Source organism: Leptopilina heterotoma, unplaced genomic scaffold (assembly GCF_015476425.1).
Source record: "Leptopilina heterotoma isolate Lh14 unplaced genomic scaffold, ASM1547642v1 Lhet_44, whole genome shotgun sequence".
Taxonomy (NCBI): Eukaryota; Metazoa; Arthropoda; class Insecta; order Hymenoptera; family Figitidae; genus Leptopilina; species Leptopilina heterotoma.
The window spans coordinates 1,834,928-1,856,288 of NW_025111084.1; the positions used below are offsets into that span (position 1 = coordinate 1,834,928).

A 21,361-nucleotide genomic window follows, 5' to 3' on the forward strand; every position below is an offset into this window, starting at 1 on the left:
AATAAAATTGTCAACATTAGGTGAAGAAATATTTTTCCCCTCTAGTTCAAAGGACCTCGCACATTTTACATTGAATTTGGCTTCCAGCGGAATTTACAGCTTTAACAAACTTTTAAATATCTTTTTTTTTAATTTTCATTGTACACAGAAATTCTATTAATTTTATTCCTTCTCATTTTGACAATAGAAAGAAATCGAAAAGTTAAAGAGTAAACTTGTGCGCAATAACAGACGAAAAAAAATCACTAACAGAGATTATAATTATACACCCTTCCTCCATTAGTTACAAAGTTAATGAAGGAAAGAAAAAGCAATTCCATAGACATGCTTCATCGCCAACTGTTAATGTCATCCTGAAAGGTTACTGTCCGGAAAGAGAATATATGTATGCTCTGATATGAAAATTTTTCTTTTCCCCTCTCCATCGACCTACTTAAAATACACCCATTCAAATATAAACACACACATATAAAATGTCGATAGCCCCTGGGCAATAAAAGTTCGATTTGCATTTAGGTTCAAAAAAGAAGATATAGAGAAATTTATCTCATACAAAGAAGACCTCGAATTATTTTATATTTCCTTTCTCAAAAAAGAATGACAAAAGAAAAATATTCACTACAAAAATATTTTAAAGGACTACAAACTTTTTTTAAAAAAATTCAACCCTTTTTTACGATACTAAAAATAAAGCATAAAGGTTCTAAAATCAATTTCTACTAAAAAATATTTTCGATTTTCTTCAGTCAAAATTGGGTTATAAATAATAGATACAATAGTTTGTTTAACACACATGAAATGTTTGACAATAGAACGTAAAAAAATATTTTCCGTATTAGCGAATTATGTTTGGAAAATAAGAAATATCTTTGAAATCAAACGTGACTAAACAGCTTTATATTGGCACGTTTTCATCTACTATTTGTAAACGTGATAAACAAAATTCTTCTTATCTTTGTAACATCTACAATAGTAATTAGACCCAAAGACAATAAGATTCATAGTCTTTATTGTCCTTGATGATCCAACAACAGAGTTATTAAACTTTCAGCCTCGCTTTCAACGAATGCATTCTTTTTCGACTAACAACCGATATTTCTCTATCTTATCCAATTTCTTTTTTTTTTTTTTTCTTGCAGAAAATATCACAATGACGTCTTAAGGGAATATGCGCGAAATGCGACTAAACTCCGCTATATAAATACAAAGCCAGTAAGCTATACACTAAAACGTAAAGCAAACAAAATAGAAAAAAAACATATTTTCCAAACAGGAAAAAAATTCTCGAAAAAAATCTCCATAAAGAAAATATGCTAATAGAAATAAAAATAGATGAAAAAATATTTACAAAACCATAACATATATTTTTATCATCTCTTGTTTGAAATTCTTAAAGGTGCAAAACGATCGTAAAGCTGAAGACGTCTCAAGGCAATATTCAAACCATATGTTTGAAATTGAACATTTACTGAATTTACTCTATTGATTCGTTTTTAAGACTTCATTGTGTATAAATTGTATAAATGAACTATGTAAACAAAAATTGTGCAATATATTATCAGGAAGATAAATTTTCAATTACGTTCCTCTTTTACACCTCGCCCGCACACTTTATTGTATACATATAAAATAATTATACCATCAAGAGAGCTCTTGAGAAACTTTTCACAAAATTATGGGACTTAATACCGTTATCAGAAATTATTTTTTAAGACGTAATTTTATCCTATCAATTTCTTGGCGCCATTCCTTTTTACCAGAAAAGTAATTCAACACCTAGAGATGGTAATTTGATTTCATTTCCTATTCTAAAAACCACAAAAAAATTACCTGACAAACCATTAGTATAACAAACAATCATTAAGTACAACACAACATTATTTCCCTTCCATCAATTTTATTACATTTTCTCATTTTTCTCATAAAAATATAATTTTTCTGAATAAATAAAAATCCTGAATAAATAAATAAAAAAAGAATAAATAAATTCTAAAAGAAAAAGAAACTCTAAAAAGCTTTTTATATAAATAATAGAAAAATACAACCATCAACGAGTTGAAGAATTCGAAACAAAATAATTTAAATTAAGGAAACAAAAGAGAAAAGTTTGCTTTTGAAAAAATAATAATATTTCTTTTTTCCCCTTGTTTTCAAATTGGGATAAAGAATATAAATTTATTTTCTCGACTATTATATATATAGAGAGAGATAAAAGAATCATTACGCAATGTTTTTCAAGATAATTGGCTTGCAGATTTGAAAAAGAGTTTTATCTGATATCCGCGAAAACGTCATATAATACAATTTATTAATCAACACTGTTGGAAATTTTAACTGTTTTTCATCTCTTGTTTATCAAAACTTTGAAGAAAAGAAAATAGAGAGAGATCCTTTGAGTGACAAAAAATCCAACGATACGGTAAAAAAAAGAAAAAAAAAGAAGAAAAATTGTAAGACCCTTATCTTTATATGCTTCGAAGTCATAAGAACAGAAATAACACCTCCGCAAATAGAACCTAGTATAAACGAGACAAGATATAATAAAAAAAAACTAATCTTAAATAACAAAAACGGAAACAAATAACCACTTATAATTGTTGATAAAAATAAATCATATTTTTGGAAAGAAAAGTTATTTATAAATATTAGTAAAATATACTAAATATTTATATATAAAAATATTTCTTATAATTATTTCAATATTTATATAAAAAAATATTTCTTATTAAAATTATTTTAATTTAAACATAGAAATTATTGATTGGAATAGAAATAATTTGGCTTAATTAAAAATTTCTTCAAGCAAATATATTTATTGCAGAGGCCTCGTACTCGATAATTAATTTTATAAAACAGCAAAAAGTATCTTTAAGACTGAAAAAAGTAGCTACCAAAAAATTAAATTTAACTACTCAATATATTTTTTCATAATTTCAAAATTAAATTATACAAACATTCAAAATTCTTTAAAACCACAATCATTTTATTTCAAAATAAAAATTTAAATATTACAGTTTTATAACAATTAAAATTTTGAAAGATTTCAATTTAAAAAACTTTAGAAAGTAAATTATTTCTAAAAATTCACAGCTCAACGCTTTTAATATTCAATTATTATAATGTAATCTAAAATTTCAACTGAAATTCAATTTTAAATCAATTCTTATTAGAAAGTACTACGAAAATTCAATTATTTAAATATAAAAATAAACAATTAATTGAGTAATTGGATATTTCTTAAAATTTAATTATTATAAAGAACTTTATCAAATTTTTTTTTAAATAATTGAATTCTTTTGAAGAATTTATTTCAAATCCCGTTAAAAATAATGGAAATGAAATTAAGCTAATTAAATAATTAAATTCTTACGAAGAATTTTATTGAAAACTTTTAAATAATTGAATTCCAGTGAAAAATTTGATTATTTGTAAAAAAAATGAATTCTTGCAAAGAATTTTATAACAAAATTTTAATTAATTGAATTTCAGTGAAAAATTTGATTATTTGTAAAAAAAATTGAATTCTTGCGATGAATTTTCATTACAAATTTGTTATAAATAATTGAATTCTTTTAAAAAATTTTTATTTAAATTATAGATATTAAAAATAATTGAATTTCAAAAAATATTTGAAATTAATTAAATTTTTACGAAGAATTTTATTAAAATTTTTTAAAAAGAATTGAATTGTTACGAATGATTTCATTAAAATTTTTGAAAATAATTAAATTCTTTCAAGAAATTTAGTTCAAAATGTATTGAAAATATCAAAACTTTTTGAAATAATTGAATTACTTTGAAGAATTTAATAAAATTTTCAAGAACAATTGCATTTTTTGAGGTTTTTATTTAAAATAATTTTATTTATTAAAAATATTAAAAAGTAAATAATAAATAAATAATAAAAATAAAATTATTAAAAATAATTGAAATCCTGTGATGATTTTTATTTTATTTACAAAAATAATTGAATTCTTGTAACGAATTTTATTAAATTTTTTTAAAAATAATTGAATTTTTGAGAAGAATTTTATTACGTATAAAAATAATTGACTCCTTGCGAAGAATTTTAAAAAATTTTTTTAAATTAATAACCTAAATTTAAATAACCTCTCGAAAGGTTTATAAGCTTACATGTATTTAAATAGTTTATTAACATTCTTTAAAAAACCTGAACAATATAATTTTTAATTAATTACAATTAATTCAATTGTTATATTGAATTTATTGTGATTGTCTTTAAAAGTGTTCAAAGTAAAAAAAAAGTAAAAGCGTTAAAAGCAAAATTAAAAAAGAAATGTACGGCACAATTATAAGTAAACCAAGTCAAAACTGCTGGTATACAAATATTAAAAAAAAAACAGGAGAAAAAAAGCGACGAAGCACTTAAATAGATTATGTAAATTGCATCAACTTTGTCTGGTTCCATAGACAGAGGAAAATCTTCTAAATTGCATTAGAAAGATTAATTATCAACGTCTAGTCTCTTTCTTTATTTCTTTTTATTTTCAAACTCTCTTTTATATTATACATATACAAATATAATAAAAATTGTGACTTATAAACTTTTATATTAACCTTTTAACTTTTTCCTCTAATATATCTCTCTCTCTCTTGGTAATAGTTTTTTTTAAATTTTTTTCTTCCTTTTTTTTAATATAAAAACTATAATGTTGATGTGGTATATTTTGCCTAACACCTCTATATACATATATATGCTTTGACATATTACATCGTCATACCCTCAATTCGACATAAGAGCAGACACCGATAATACTATTGATTCTTTTTTATACCCCTTATTGGATAATCAATGACCTTCAAGCTAAATTATCCTTTAAGCTTTCAGTATGAGTGGAGATTATTATTTGACATTTAAGCGAGTGATAATTGAATTAAAATTATTCTTTTTTTGGAATTGTTCAAGAAGAAATATTTTCAAAAACAAAACAATTTTTCTTTCACTCTCGTAATTTTTTTTCTTTTGGTTCATTAAAAATGTTAAATGGTTATTTCTCATCAATATAAAGATATTTTTGTATCTCATAGTCACGTTACATTACACAAAAAAAAAGATATATTTGCCTCAAAGTCTCAAAAATTTTTGCCCCAAAAATTGTTTACTTCTTTCAAAAAATTTTATGTAGCAGAAATACTATTGTTTATAAAATAAAATAGAAATTGTTGGTTCGAATATATAGATATTCGAATTTATTGTTATTGCATTTTATTTGTTAATTTTTTTTATGTCAAATTTAAAAAAATATTTAAAGTGAAAAAAAAATTATTTTCAAATAAAAAAAAAAAATGAAGATATGATAGAAAAGGGACTAAAACTGTCAAATTGTTTATTCTATCGCGATGAAAAAACTTTTTTACACAATAAACTGCTAATTTGATACTTCAGGATATCTGATATACCAGCAGAAATATATTTTCTCTCAAGTTAAAAGCTTCCGATGAAGCGTCATGTGTGATAGAAAAATGTGTCAGTAATACAGGTGTCGTGCACGTGTAAATTCAATTTTTATTTTACTCAAAGTTAAATGTATTGAATATAAAAATGTATAAAATAAATAAAAGAAAATATCAAATTGAAAAATATAATAAATCGAAAAATATATCAAGTAGAAAATTATTTCAAACCGAAAAAATAGAAAATAGAAAAATATATCAAGTAGAAAAATAGTTCAAACAGAAAAAATAAAAAATAGAAAAATATATCAAGCAGAAATACAATATTAATAAAATTCTTAGCAAAATCCAATTATTTTCAAAAATTTTTTTTAATTTCTCGTCAAAATTTTAATTATCTTCATAAATAATAAAATCTTCTCCAAAATTCAATTATTTTAAAAAATTTAAATAAAATTCTTGTCAAAATTTTAATTATCTTCATAAATAATAAAATTCATCCTGGAAATTTAATTATTTTCAAAAGTTCTGATAAACTTCTTTGCAAAATTCAATTATCTTCAAAAGTAATAACATTCTTCGCAGAAATTCAATTATTTTCAAAAATTTTTTTTAAATTCTCGTCGAAAATTTCAATTATCTTTGTAAATATCAAAATTCTTCGGCAAAATTCAATTAATTTAAAACATTTTTTTTTAAATCTGTTCCAAATTTCAATTATCTTTATAAATAATAAAATACATCCTAGAAATTCAATTATCTTCAAAAGTAATAAAATGCTTCGCAGAAATTCAATTACACTGGAATCTAGATCGGTGAGACTAATCGGGGATGGCTTCTCACCGATCTAGCGGATTAGTTGAGACTGAGAAGCAACACAAACAGGGCCGTACGAAGTATTTTTTGTTTGCACCATTCTTTTAAAAAATAATTCATGTTAGAAAATTAATATAAATAACAAAATATTATAATACATTATACAAAAATAAAATGTATTTATATTAAAAAGAAAAAAAAGTAAATAATGATGAAGTTATCAAATAAAATAAATAGCATCGGGCACTAAGAACCTTTTTCTTCTACAATTAGGCACGGCATTGATCGACATTTGAAAGTCCCCGCTAGCCCTCCACCTTTCCTCGCCTACAAACTATGTAAACAGAGTCTCAACGATCCCGAGCTCACCGATCTAGATTCCAGTGTATTTTCAAAAAATTTTTTTAAATTCTCGTCGAAAATTTCAATTATCTTTGTAAATATATCAAAATTCTTCGGCAAAATTCAATTAATTTAAAACATTTTTTTTAAATCTGTTCCAAATTTCAATTATCTTTATAAATAATAAAATACATCCTAGAAATTCAATTATCTTCAAAAGTAATAAAATTCTTCACAGAAATTCAATTATTTTCAAAATTTTTTTTTAAATCCTCGTCAAAATTTTAATTATCTTTGCAAATATCAAAATTCTTCGGCAATATTCAATTATACTTTTAAAAAATTTTTTAAAAATCTGTTTAAAATTTTAATTATTTTTGTAAATATCAAAATTCTTCTGCAAAATTCAATTACTTTTAAAATTTTTTTAAAATCTGTTCAAAATTTCAATTATTTTTATAAATAAAGAAAATTTTACAAGAATTCAAATACTTACTAATTTTTTATAAATTTCTTCTCAATAATTCAATTATTTTCATAAAAAATAATTAAAAAAATTTTTTTTTGAAGTCACGTAATATAAAATAATGATTTTATCACTCGGTCATCTTTAATTATTATAAAACATGAAGACATCGATTGCTCCGAGTCGAAGACTCGGAGTGATCGATTTCTTCATGTTTTATAACAATTTTTGTTGTTTGAATTTCAAAAAGGTTTGAATTTTCATGTTTTAAAAATCTTAATTCCTATGGAAAAATAATTATAATTAAATATTTATTTAAAAAAGAAATTATTGATGTTTTCGAAAAATTTGAAAGAAATTTGTAAATAAATGTAACAGAACTAGAAACAGAAATAGAAAAAAAAACAAAAAAGTATTTTTTCACTCATCCCAAATCAAAACTTTATAATTATTCATGAACATTTAAACAGAAAAAAAAATTGCTAAACTTCTAAAATGGTTGTATAACCCAGAAAAACTCTAAAAATGCATTCTCAACACGAACGATCTAGAGAGAAAATGAGATCAAAAGACTGAAAAAGAGTATAAACGTGAGAAAGAGAGAAGAACCAATTATAAAGTATAAATATACTTTAAGATACCTATGAAAAAAAAAATTGCGCGCGTGTGTGCGCTCATAAAAATTTGTTGAATAAACTTTCCGATAAAAAAAAAAAAGAAAAGAAAAGACTTTGCCCTAATTTTTAATCCTTTAAATTTGTAAAGAAAAAAAAAAGTGCGACTACACACCACCGCGTTATTAAATTATTATTCACCGCGCGGCTATTTTCTCCGTAGACGTTCACTGGACTTAACGCGATAATCTTGCATTTGCTTCTATTTCCGTCATTACCGTATAATTGTGCGCGTTTACATACAAGTACACTTCTTCTATTTTCGTATTGCTTACGCGTTTTATTATTATATAAAATGAGTCGCATGTATTTTGATGCGCGATAAAAGCAGTGCATTCATTTCATTTTTTTTTCTTCAAAACACGTGTTTTAGGATTGATTTAAGACTTTCGTTATTTTAGAGAAACTTATCATTGTTCCAGGTGAATTTTGTTTCAGTGCAATTGTAAAAATAATTTTTTTGAGATTCTTAACAATTTTGTTGATTAAAATGAAAAACGAAAAAACATTTTTTAATTGAAAATTTGTTTGCGTAGTGAAAAATTCGCACAAGAGGGAGTTCATATTTAGAATATGAAAGAGAGGGAACTCATATTTATAGAGAGAAAAAATTCTTTTTGAAAGTGACATTATTTTTCCATTAAAAATTCAACTATTTCCGCGTGTAATATCAGACATCATTTATATATGGAGGATTTTACAGAGTCAATTACCTATGAAATATGATTAATCAAAGGAAAACTCACGACTTTATCATGATGCTGAACTTTATGAAACTTCCAGTTTTCAACTTTGAAACGATTTTGAAAATTGTATTTCTGCACTTCTATTAAAATCTCTCCGATGGTGCATGATGAGAGAGAGAAAGAAAAAAAAATTCTCATATATATATATATTAAAAATAAGGTGGATACTTTATAAACGGATCCATGCGCATAAACAGTAGTTTCAGTACAAGTTTAATAATATTTTACTCATTATTTATTTATTAAACATAAATAATTTAAATACAACTATAAATATACACTCTAAATCTGAATTATAGTAAAAATACGTCCGCTAATTTAAATTAGTAAAAATTTCTTTACTACTTTTCAATAATTTAATTTTCTACTAAAATTTGAGTAAAATATTTTCAAACTACTAGTAAATTAAGTAGTAAAATTAAGTAATATTTTCACTAAAAATTAGGGCAAATAATTACTACAATTTAAATTAGTGCAGACGACTTTTCACTACAATATTCAGATTTTGAGAGAAAATATAAACATAAAAATAAAAAATATTTCTATTTATTTTCAAATAAAGAATGTCAAAAGCATTTACATTATTTTCTTGTAAACTTCCTTTCAATTGTCAGAGAATAAAATATATTTTATGTCATTCTAAACAAGAACAAGAAAAGAGGATATTAAAGAAAACAAAATAAATAAAATAAGAAACAAAAATCTCTAAACGAAAGGAATTTCTAGCATAAAAATCTCATCTGTCTCAAATTAGATAATTATAAATTTTTCTCCTATAGATTTGATAAAAAAAGAATAATTTCTAATATTATTTAGAATCTAAAGACCCAAGGGTATATAATCGATTCTGAACGTTAATAATATTCTAAAAATGGACAAAATTGGTCAAGGTTAACAGTAAGCCTAATCTATAAACAATGTCCAGTTTATTGCAATCTCTTTAATTGTCAAGGTTGATGAAAAATAATATTCTCTGAATCATTAAAAAGAGAACGTTCTACAACAATAAACAAATGTCACCTACAATATAAAACATAGTATTCAATAAAATGGTATAAACTGCACTGGAAAAAAGAATTTATTTGATTCAAATAACCGATTACTTGTCTATTATCAAACAATTATTTATACTTGAATCTCAGGATTCGTACTCGATAATTAATTCTAAAAAAGTAGCTTAATCACAGTCACGTGAGGCCTGCAATTATAAACTTTAATACAACAATAGAAGATTCAATTGAAAACAAACGCACCTAAGAAATTGTTCGTTTTCCTAATAAAAAATTGCTCCTTTTCTCATATCATTCAAAATAAAGTTGTCAACATTAGATGAAGAAATATCTTTTCCCCTCTAACTTTTTAAGAAGAAACTGTAAGTAAAGCGCAACAAAATGAGATATGCCTGAAACAATATTTACTAATTTCGCAGAGAATATCTATAGATGTGCTTGAAAATTTTCTCCTTTCACGCCCCCTGGAACTTAACAACACGATAATGTATATATAGCTTCGTTCGAGAAAATGTCAGGAATTTCACACTGAAATTTCATCCACCAAGAAAGATCAAAAGAACAAAGAGGATAAGAAAAAAGACGACAAACATTCTTTTCCAAATAATAAAAAAAAGAACATAATCTTAAAGGATTTCGAAAAGAAAAGAAGAAAAATCTAAAATGACAAAAATATTCCAATTATCAAAAAATTAAGAATTTTTAATTTTTTATCAAACATTGTACGAAGAAAGATTCGATATGAAATGATAAGGAAACACTGCACTGTGAAAAAGCTAAAAAAAACAGTGAAGATAAGAATCTAAGCTGCGAAAGATAAAAGTGTAGTCGAAATTTGCAAGAGAAAATTAAATATAATCATTTTCGGTGCGGAAACAACGAATGAAGTATAAATTGCAGAGCTCTCTATAAATCTGAATTCTGAGTTAGTGAAAAGTCGTTATCTCTAATTTCAATTAGTAAAAATTGCTATATTCTTAAGTAATTTTACCTTAAAACTAGAAAATACTTATTTTCCGCACTAGTAATTAAAAACTACTAAGTTACTACTATTTTTTAATAGTGCAATTTCACTAATTAATATAGTAAAATTATGAACGATTTAAAGAGCAGAAAGTAAATTTTACTAAATTAAACAAAAATTAATAATTATTTTAATAAAATTTCTCGAAAAAATACAATTACTTTTAAAAATATTATTCAAATTCAATTATTTTCAAGAGTTTTAATAAAAATTCAATTATTTTCAACAATTCTGATAAAAATTCTTCGTATCAATTCAATTACTTTTATAAATTGTAAAATTTTTGGCAAGAATTCAATTATTTTTGTAAAAAATAAAATTCTTCGGAGAAATTAAATTGTTTTCAATTAAATTAATTTTAATTGAATTTCTAGGGGAAAATTAATTTGTATTCAAGATCATTTTAATAAAATTTCTCTAACTGGTTCAATTATTCTTAAAAATTGTAATAAAATTTTTCTAAATAATTGAATTGTTCTCAAAAGTTTTTAATAAAATTCTTTGTAAATTCCAATTATTTTCAAAATTTTCAATTAAAATTACTTTAAAAAATTGCATTATTTTTACGAAATTTAATTTTTCTTTCAAAACAAAGGTAATTATTTACAAAAAATCTCATAAAATTGTTTAAAAGAATTAAATTTTCTATGAATAATTTTAATATAATCCAATAGGAAAATCGTTAATTACAATTAATAATAAACACGATTATTTTAAGAACTTTAAAGAAATATTATTCTTCCTAAAATTCATTTATTTTCAAAATTTTCAGTAAAAAGTATTTTAAAAAATCATTATTTTGCAAAAATATTGTAAAAAAATTTTTAAAACAATTCAATTATTTTAAAGAATTTTAATAAAAATCATGCGAAGAATTTAATTATTTTCAATACAATTTTAATTACCATTTTCTCGAAAGAATTCAATTATTTTCATAAATAAAATTCGTCGAAGGAATTCAATTATTCTCAAAGTTTTTGACAAAATTCTTTCCAATCATTCAATGATTTTCAATACATTAATTTTAAAATTTAAAACATTTAAAAAGAAAAATTATTTTAAAAGTTAGGAAACAAAAAAGCAAACAGCAACTAACTTCAAACTGCGAACAGATTACCGAAATACAACAATTATTAATATAGAAGATTTGTAAATAATTGAATTCCTGTGAAATTTTTATTATGAAAATAATTAAATGTTTACTTATAGTGTTTTAACTAAAATTCTTATAAAATCTAAAATTTCTAATTAAACTCATTGAAAATTGAAATTTTCTAAAATTTTTAATTAAAACCTTTTGAAGTTCATCCATTTATAAAAACTGTAAACGCAACACTTCTGAAATTCAATTAATTTTGAAATATTTTAATAAAATTATTCATTGAATAATTTATAAGTCATAATTTCATGATAGTTCTTCAAGAGTTATGTTATTTAAAAAGAAATTATTGCCAGAAATAGAAATCTTATGAAATCTTATGTATTCTAAAAATTAAATTTTTTCCAGTACTTTTAATAAAATTCCCTGACTTTTCCTGACTAATTCTATTTTCCCTGATTTTTTCCGGACCTGTAGCAACCCTTATAAAAAAAAAAATGAAAAAAAATGAAAAAATATATAAAATTAATAAAATACGAACAAACATTATAAAAGAATAAAAACTAAAAACTAAAAACGTCAGATCTGAAAATTGAAAATAACCTGCGCATTAAAGCAAAGTTCAATATGATCAATCAGTGAACTGACGCTTGAGATGACCATGAAGAGTGTCTAAACGTATAAACAGAACTCTCACGAGGATATGATCAGGACTTGTAATTAGATTGCACGTGTTTACACGTATAGGTAACAGAGTTAAACGATAATTTGTTCCCAGATATATACACATATATGTACATTTCATACATCGTCAGAAATATTCATACGATTTTAACTTATGGCACGGTTCCCTTCAATTTTCTTAAAAATAGATACACACACGCTTCAATGACGCATTTTCATTTTCACTATGTAATATTCCGTATATAAAGGCCTTATAACCAAAAAAATATTTTATCTATTTTTTATATTTTTAAACGAAAATTCATCAAATTTAACGAATAAATCGAAAATACTGTTCTATCAAAATAAAAACGCAGTTTTAAAAAAAGTGAATGTAAAACCTTGATTTTTCTGTTCAAGTGATAAATTACATAAATCAAATATTGAATTAAATTAAATATATTTAAAAATAACCAAATTTTATCGAAAAAATATTTTCCTCCTTTTCATCTATTCAACAAGGAAATTATTTAATATTTACACGTAAATAGAAATCCATTTGAATATTGGATATGTTTTCGTGAGGATTGCACAAGTTTGTTTACCAACTTGTACACGAGAACTATTAATTACACACGAGTTTAAATTTACTCCAAATTCATGAATTTTCTTTATTTTCCTATTTTTGCACTTTTAAACATTTTTAAATTATTCGAAATCAATTATTTATAATTTTATACTTTGAAAAAATAATTTATTCAAACAATAATAAATGCAACACACGGAAAAAATATATTTCACCTAGAACAGCGATAAATTTCTCTAAAATAACGAAAGTCGCTTAACTGAAACAACTAAAAATTTCGCTAATATAATAAAATTTGTACTCCAGATAAAATATTTTTTGCGATTTTTGCCTGAAAGCAGGTTAATTTAATTAACTGATTAACAAATTTATTATTCATTAGTTGAAACTAAAAAAAAATATTTTTTAAATTTGTTAAAAAATCGAAACAATTTTTTTAAATAAATAAAGTGACGAATAGCATTTAACTTTTATAGAGAGGAAAATTTATTCATATTTTCAATTGAATAATTCAATTGAACATTCTTTTTAATGTACTTTCAATCAATGATAGCATTTCAAGTCTCTTTATAGAAAAATTATATATATACTCGCTCTTATATCTGATTGTTGTAATCTAATCAATTTTAACTTTCTCAGAAAAACTGCAATCCCATCTATCGGGTTTTTCACTTAAAATCCCCAAGAAAAGTAATTGAATCTTATAATGTCGATATACCTTCGAAAACCCTGACCTCTAAAGAATTCTGTATTGATAAAGAAAATAGAATATCTAAATTACAAAAGAGGACATTTTTTTTTTTTAAGTAAATTTTACTAATATTTTTACTAAAGTAAATTTTACTAATACGAAAGTGAATTTTACTAATGCGGAAGTAAATTTTACTCATGTGAAAGAAATTACAACTATATCGAAAGTAAATTTAACCAATGCGAAAGAATAACGTTCAATGTAAAAAGTACTAAAAAAAACACCAGAACTAGTATACAAATTGCAAACCAAAAATTGACCAGAAATTCCCTGAAAGTTTAAGACTATTTAACTTTTTAAATAGCAAAACTTTCTTCATACTTTTTTCATATTGATAAACAAATATTGTCAATTAATTTCCCCATTGCACGATGAGTTAATCTTATTCGAATTTATTCATTGTTTACGCATTATTGTTGTCAAGGCATTGTAGTTATTGAGCACTCAACACAATTTCCGAATTGCATCAAGTCTACTTTTCCAGGTCGAGTAGCTTTTGCACAAATGGAAAATGAAATGAGTTTCTAAATCGATTTGATTTTGTTCTGCCTATATATTTATTAGTATAAGAATAATTGTAATTGCCGCATTCGATTCGTATTATTGCTTTTCAATACCTATACATACATATTATATCACTGTAGTGTTTTTTTAGTACCTGTTGATAATATATCAAGACCTCTATATTTTATTGAACGACTTTTATACCTATATATGATCAACAAATCCACCTCACGATTTTAGAGAATATATATTTCAAGTTTATTTATGTAATTTGAGTTCATTTCCCTTCTTTTGCCTTCAGAGCCAATAATGAATGAGGCATCAACTATTATATAATGTTTATGTTTTTTTTATTCGCATTCCAATAAATATAGATCTGTATTATTATATTCAATAATATTCCGCAACTATTCTAATCATTTTAGAATTTAGAATGATAAGGTCAATTCTAAATCCTAAAAATCTTTCGTCCAGAAAACATTTAATGTATGTATATGTTACCGGCAAAGTATGTAATCAGGCATTTTATAAAATACCTAGGCAGTATATAAAATGCCTGTCTGTCTCAGGCAATGTGTATAAAAAAAAGATTTTCTATACATTGCCTAGGCATTATATAAAATGCCCACTAGACTTTAGGCAAAGTATAAAATTTAGTTTTATTTCAAATAATATACATTTTTCTGTTATAAAAATATTAACTTTCTTTTGTAATTTATTTGTTACAACACGGCATACTTGAATGACATTTCGACTGACACTGGACCTTATTTTTATGCATAAATATTTGTTGCTTTGACAGTTTTTTACAAGAACATTTTACAAAACCTTGGCCTGTTCCTTTTTCTCGGTAGCTTTAACATTATTAACATCACTTATCAACTGCTTATACCGTTCGTCTGATAAAAATATACTGTTTTTTGCCATTGCATTTTTAATTTTAGAAAATTCGGAAAAAATCTATCCCTTGTCACTGAAACATTTCCTATTTCTGCACTCATTTTAAGTTCAAATTTATGTTTCTGCGACTGATTACCTCAAAATGTGAGAATTGACTGACAAAATTTGTATTTTCTGTTAATTAAGTATTATTCTTAAGAGTTAGAAATATTGAACTTCATTGTATAAAATTACTCACTGCTAACATGCAGCTATGTAAACATAGCTAAAATACTTATTGTTATATACTTATTATTTTCTATTTGTAATAGAAAAATCGTGGAAAGTGTTTATAGAAAAAGGTAGACGTTTCAAGCTGCTGAGACTATTATATACTTTACCTTATGCTCGATGGGCATTTTATAAAATACCTAGGAATTTTATAAAATGCCTAGGCAATATATGAAAAAATAATTTAATTATATACATTGCCTGAAATGGACAGGCTTTTTATATACTGCCTAGGCATTTTATAAAATGCCTGGATTTCATACTTTGCCGGTAACATATACAAGAATTAGTACAAGAAAAAATAATTATTTTAATTCAATCTTCGTTGGTAATTATAGTTTTTCTGTATCGAGTAATTATTTAGAAAAAAGGAAACTACTTTTTACTGTATATTAAAAGTTCATTCTCCTTAGTTGTTTTTGCGCGTGCCAATAAACAGATAGAGAAACTAAAGTTTGCCAACTTCTATTCATAATAATATGTATAGTATCCGCTTGAATGTATTATTATTCTCATCATCATTCCAAGGAAATTTTAAAAATAGATGTTACACAACACAAGCGCCACTTAATTCACTCTATGATTATATATTATTTCGATTCGATTTGAAAATTAATCGATTAATTTTCACTATATTATATTGCACTGAAGAACTCATTTATTTGATTTAAATCACTATAATTACTCGAGACTATTAATTTATCATTTCAACTATTTATCAATCTTCAAATAAATATTAATTAGAAAAGCAAATAAATTTTATTCTATAAATTTTTTTGTTTATAAAAAAGAATAATACAGTAACTATTACTATACTTTCATAGTAAAACTCAAAATATTAGAAATTTTCCAACTATTTTTGGAGTTTTATTTATTTCTGCATTTTTACTATAACAGGGTTGCCACAAAAATTTAATTCTGTTTTTCCCTGACTTTTTTCTGACTGATTTTGACTTTTTCCCTGAACCTGAAGAATATTCTTATTCACTCCAAAAATTATTAGATACTCAATAAAATGTTCTACTACATTTATTTACAAATTTCTTCAAAAGTAAAATTATTCCAAAACATCCACAACTTCTTTTTTAAATAAATATTTAATCATTATTATTTTTCCATAGAAATTAAGATTTTCAAATTCAATAACTTATAAGAATATTTCTTCATGTTTTATAATAAATTTAATATGAGAAAATAATTGAATTCTTGCAACGAAATTTATTAAAAAAATTTTTAAACAATTGAATTCCTATAAAGAATTTTATTTCCGAAAATAATTGAATTCCGGAGAAAAATATTATTTTTTATGAAATTAATTATAATTTTTTGTGAAGAATCTTATTCAAATTTTTAAAATAATTGAATTTCTCAGAATCTTTTAAAACTTTTTTGAAAATAATTAAATTCAATCGAGAAATTTCATTAAAAAATTGAAAATAATCGAAATCTGACGAAGAATTTTATTAAATTTCTTTTTAAATAAGTAAATTCCTTTAAAAATGTTTATTTTCGAAAATAATTGAATTATTGGGGAAAATTTTAGTACAATTTCTTAAATAATTGATTTGTTTCGAAGAATTTTATTATTTACGAAAATAATTGAATTGTTTCGAAGATTTTTACAAACATTTTTGACAATAATTGTATTCCTAGGAAGAATGTTATATTTGACGAAAATAATAAATTGCATTCTATGATCGATTTTATTATAATTTTTCAAATTTACATAAAGCATTTTATCAAAATTTTTTTAAATAATTGAATTCTCGAGAAAATTTTTATTATTTATGAAAATAATTGATTTCTTGCGAAGAACTTTCTTTCAATTTTTTAAAAGAATTGAATTCCTAAGAAGAATATTGTAATAAAAATAATAGAATTTTATAGGAAATTTTTATTAAAATTGCAATTTTCCTAAATCTTATTAAGAATTTTCTCAACATTTTTTTAAATGATAGAATTTTTAAAGGAATTTTATATAAATTTTTCGAAATAATTGAATTTCTCAGGACTATTTTGAATTTTTTTTTCAATTCTCTGAATACATTTGAATTATTTCGAGAAACTTTATTAAAAAATTAAAAATAATTGAATTGGTACGAAGAAATTTATAAAAAATTGTTAAGTAATTGAATTTCTGTGAAACTTTTATTAAAATTTTGTTGAAATAATTTAATTATTTTGGAAAATTATATTAAAATAGTAGATATTAAAAATAATTGAAATGAGGAAAATTTTTGAAAATAATTGAAATTTTGACATGAATGTTATTAAATTTTTTGAAATTTACAAGTATTTCTGCAGTTTTATTCATTTTATTTATTTATGCATTTTTACTTTAATTTTGGAGTAAATTCCCCCCCCCCCCTTTTTTTACTAAAATTTACTTCTAGAAAAGTAAAAAATTAGTACAAAAATAAATTTTTACTTTAATTTCGGAGTAAAACATTTTTACTAAAATTTACTTCTAGAAAAGTAATTCTGAAGTAATTTTCACTAAAGTGAAAGTAATTTTTACTAATGCTAAAGTAAATTTTACTAAAACAAAAGAAAATTTACTAATGTGGAAATAAATTTTACTAAAACAAAAGAAAATTTACTAAAGCGGAAGTAAATTTTACTAAAACGAAAGTAAATTTTACTGATGCAGAAGTAATTGCTACAAAAGCGAAAGTAAATTTTACTAAAATATGAAGTAATATTTTCTAATATAGAATTGTAGTAGTAAATTTTACTAAAACAATTTTATTATATAGATTAATTTCGTAATTATAATTAATTAAGTATAATTACCTACTTTTAATTAATGAAGTTTAATGAATAAATTTTAATTACTACCATTAATTTCCTACTAACAAAACAAACATTTATTTACAATGAAAAATATTTGAGAACAATTATTTGATAATGAAATTTGTTCTCAGTGCGCCTAATAAACAATATTATGCAAGCGGAAGAGTATAAAATAAAAAATTCACATCATTGTTATGTCAATCGTTTTCGATTACAAAAATAAAAGCAGAGGCAAAATAATGATGAGAGCTGCGGGAGAAATCTAGAACACACATACTATAAAGCGAAAGTTTTTACCTTTTTCGTCAAATAAATGGAAACCAAGAGTTATAAAGCAAGATATTTGGTATTTAAACTGGTATTTTATAATGTACTGCTGCGGCTTTAATTGTATATCATGAAGAAAGTATATTTTAACGAGACAGATGGGTAAATTAGTTTTCCTCGAGTTTAATAATATCTCATTAAATTGCGAACATCATAAAAAATGAAAGAGCTTTAAAATTCAAAAGTGCTCTTTATCTTTGGCCCTTGATCTTCTTTTTCACTGCATTAAAGCCTATCATCAAGAGAGTGAGAAAAAAAGTTCAGCGATAGAGAGAGAAGGTATTGCCCTCGTTACTGAGTTTTACACTCTTATACGATTAGAAAATCGCTCTTTCATGAAACTGCTAAGAGACTGCACTGTGAGAAATTAGGTGTTCAAGTTACACAATATCTAAAGAATTTTCATCCCTTTATTTATTTTTTTTTTTAAGAAAATTGATTTAAAGAAAAAAAAGAAACGCTTATGAAAGATTTATTTTCTTGATCTGAAATACTGTATTATTAAGATCCATATATATTAATCGTTCGTTGTGGCACCTCACGTATTCAACCTTTTACTCTATACGACATCCTCATAATCTTCAATACTTTCTATTCTCTTCTCGTTCTACATCTACATTTCGAGTAGGGAATTTATATATACATATATATATATTTTAAGCTTTTGTAAAACAAACTCGAGCATCTTTTTTTGAATTACATTACAATGCTTTTGGCTCGAGCATCTTCTTTTTCTTTTTCTAATGCTTTTGTTTTCTAGTCACGCGTTTGTACTTACGGGATTCTGTGACAAGATTAGTTTTGTTTACACGAATAAAAAATGTAGTAACATTATACAAACTTCTGACTGCTTTTGCCTGCGCTTTTGCCCCAACTTCTCTTTAATTTTTTGCGTAAATAAATACAAAAGGTAAAAATGATCAAAGAAACTTAGTGACAAAATTTACAAAAGGTTCAAAAAGCAGAAAAATTTACAACTGCAAACTAATGATTTCAACAAAAGAAACAAGGCACTTTTTCTTCTAAAAATTAATTGTTGATTCGAGTATATAAAAAGGTTTTTAATTTCTTTTACGAATACAGTGGAAGTGTAAATAATTTGTAAAATCAGTAGCTGAATGGTTGTATAAGGTGAAAAAAAACCAACAACTGTTAAAAATTTCCAGCGACCTTTTTAACAAATAAATAGTAACAATAAATCATTTCTCTCCCAGTGTATAATTTTAATCAAATTAAACCCAATTTTCTTTCTTCCGACAATACATGCACTACATTGAAATCACAAAAATCAAAAATATTTTTCTCTCCTTTTTTTGGACAATGATTAATGATTGTTTGTTTGTTTGTGTGTTTTTTCACAGGTTCTGCATCAATTGAACACAAAAACGGAAATGGCAGCGTCAAGGGTAACAAGACGAACAATAATGGGGCCGAGGTTAATCGAAATGAAGATCATAATGGTTCCATTGACATAAAGTCGCAGGCAAAGAAGAAATCAGGAGGACCTGGAAGTGGCCCTTTGCTACAACAAGCGTAAGTTCACTTACTTACACAGCCATTAGTTAAAGGTAATTAATGAAGAAAAAATGCATTGAGCAAAAGCTATTAAAAATTAACGTATTCGAAAAATATTTCTAAAAAAAAACTGTTCGAAAAAAAACTATTCAAATAGAAAAAAAAAATTTTCCTTCCTAAATAATCAATATTTTCTTCTTGCATTGTCATATTCATTCTTTACGAGAGCTTTCATTTTTTTCTTTTTTGTGAACCTATTAAATTTCAAGCCTTTTTTTTAAATGCACCAAAGTGCCAACTACTAATAATGAAACTCATTACATTTCCGACTGTATAATTACCTCACTATTTAAAGTCACTAATTAAATTCTCTTCTTATTATTTCTTTTTTTTTTTTTAATTAAGAAACCTCTTAAAAATCTAGTTCTCTCTATAAAGACCGAGAATTTATTGAAATTTAATTTTAAAATTATTTATTCTTTAATTATTTATCTATAGATAAATAATCAAAAAATAATAATTATTATTATTTTAATATTAAAAATATTATCTGATACCTAATTTATTATTTCTTAATAATACAATAAACAAATAATCAACTTTTTTTTTAACAAAAATATTTTTTCGAAATTAGAAAATTTTATTTACGCTATTGATATTATTTTTTATCGCTAAATCTTTATTATAATTTGCAATATTTTTATTTACAGAGAGATATCTTCTAGTCAATTGGATTTCTTCAAAATGCTTGACGAAAAAATTGAAAATGTAAGTTAGAAAAGCAATAATTAAAATTTTCTAGTATTTTTTTTTTGAACTTATGCTAAAAAAAGGGAAAAATAAGAATTAATTAATGCTTTTAATATTCATTTATAATTAAAAATTTTGAAATTAATTTTTTAATCAATTTTTATTAGTAAATTATTCCAGAATTCAATTATTTAAATACAAAAATAAATAATTTATTCAATAATTGAATATTTCTTAAAATCCAATTTTTATGAAGAATTTTATCAAAATTTTTAAAAATAATTGAATTCTTTCGGCGAATTTAAAAAAAATTTAATAATAAATTCAATTTTCTATCATTTTGTTTAAAATTGTATAAAAAAAATAATTTCTTGTAAAGAATTTTATTCAAATTTTTTTAAATAATTGAATTTTTTAAAACTTTTTGAAAATAATTAAATTCCATCGATAAATTTCATTAAAAAATTGAAAATAATTTAAATCTGACAAAGAATTCAAAAAAAAAAATTTTTAAATTGAAATCCTGTGAAAATGTTTATTTTTGAAAAAAATTGAATTCTTTTTTTGAACTTATGCTAAAAAAAGAGGAAAATAAAAGAAGTTGAAGAAAAAGAAATTTAATTTTTAATAATTTCTTATTAAAATTTAATTTCTTTTCATACAAAAAATTCTTGCAATTTAAAACCTGACTTTTCTTCAATTTTAAATTT

General features: G+C 23.4%; 1 protein-coding gene across 2 annotated transcripts in view; it reads left to right on the top strand.

Moving 5' to 3' along the window:
* The window catches only part of LOC122507046, a 52,747-nt gene that overhangs the window by 28,171 nt on the left and 3,215 nt on the right, over positions 1-21,361 (top strand). For both annotated transcript variants that reach the window (XM_043619560.1, XM_043619559.1), the window contains 2 exons: positions 19,748-19,919; positions 20,612-20,669. In XM_043619560.1, the coding sequence (XP_043475495.1) occupies positions 19,748-19,919; positions 20,612-20,669 (230 nt within the window). The remainder of the gene's footprint in view (positions 1-19,747; positions 19,920-20,611; positions 20,670-21,361) is intronic.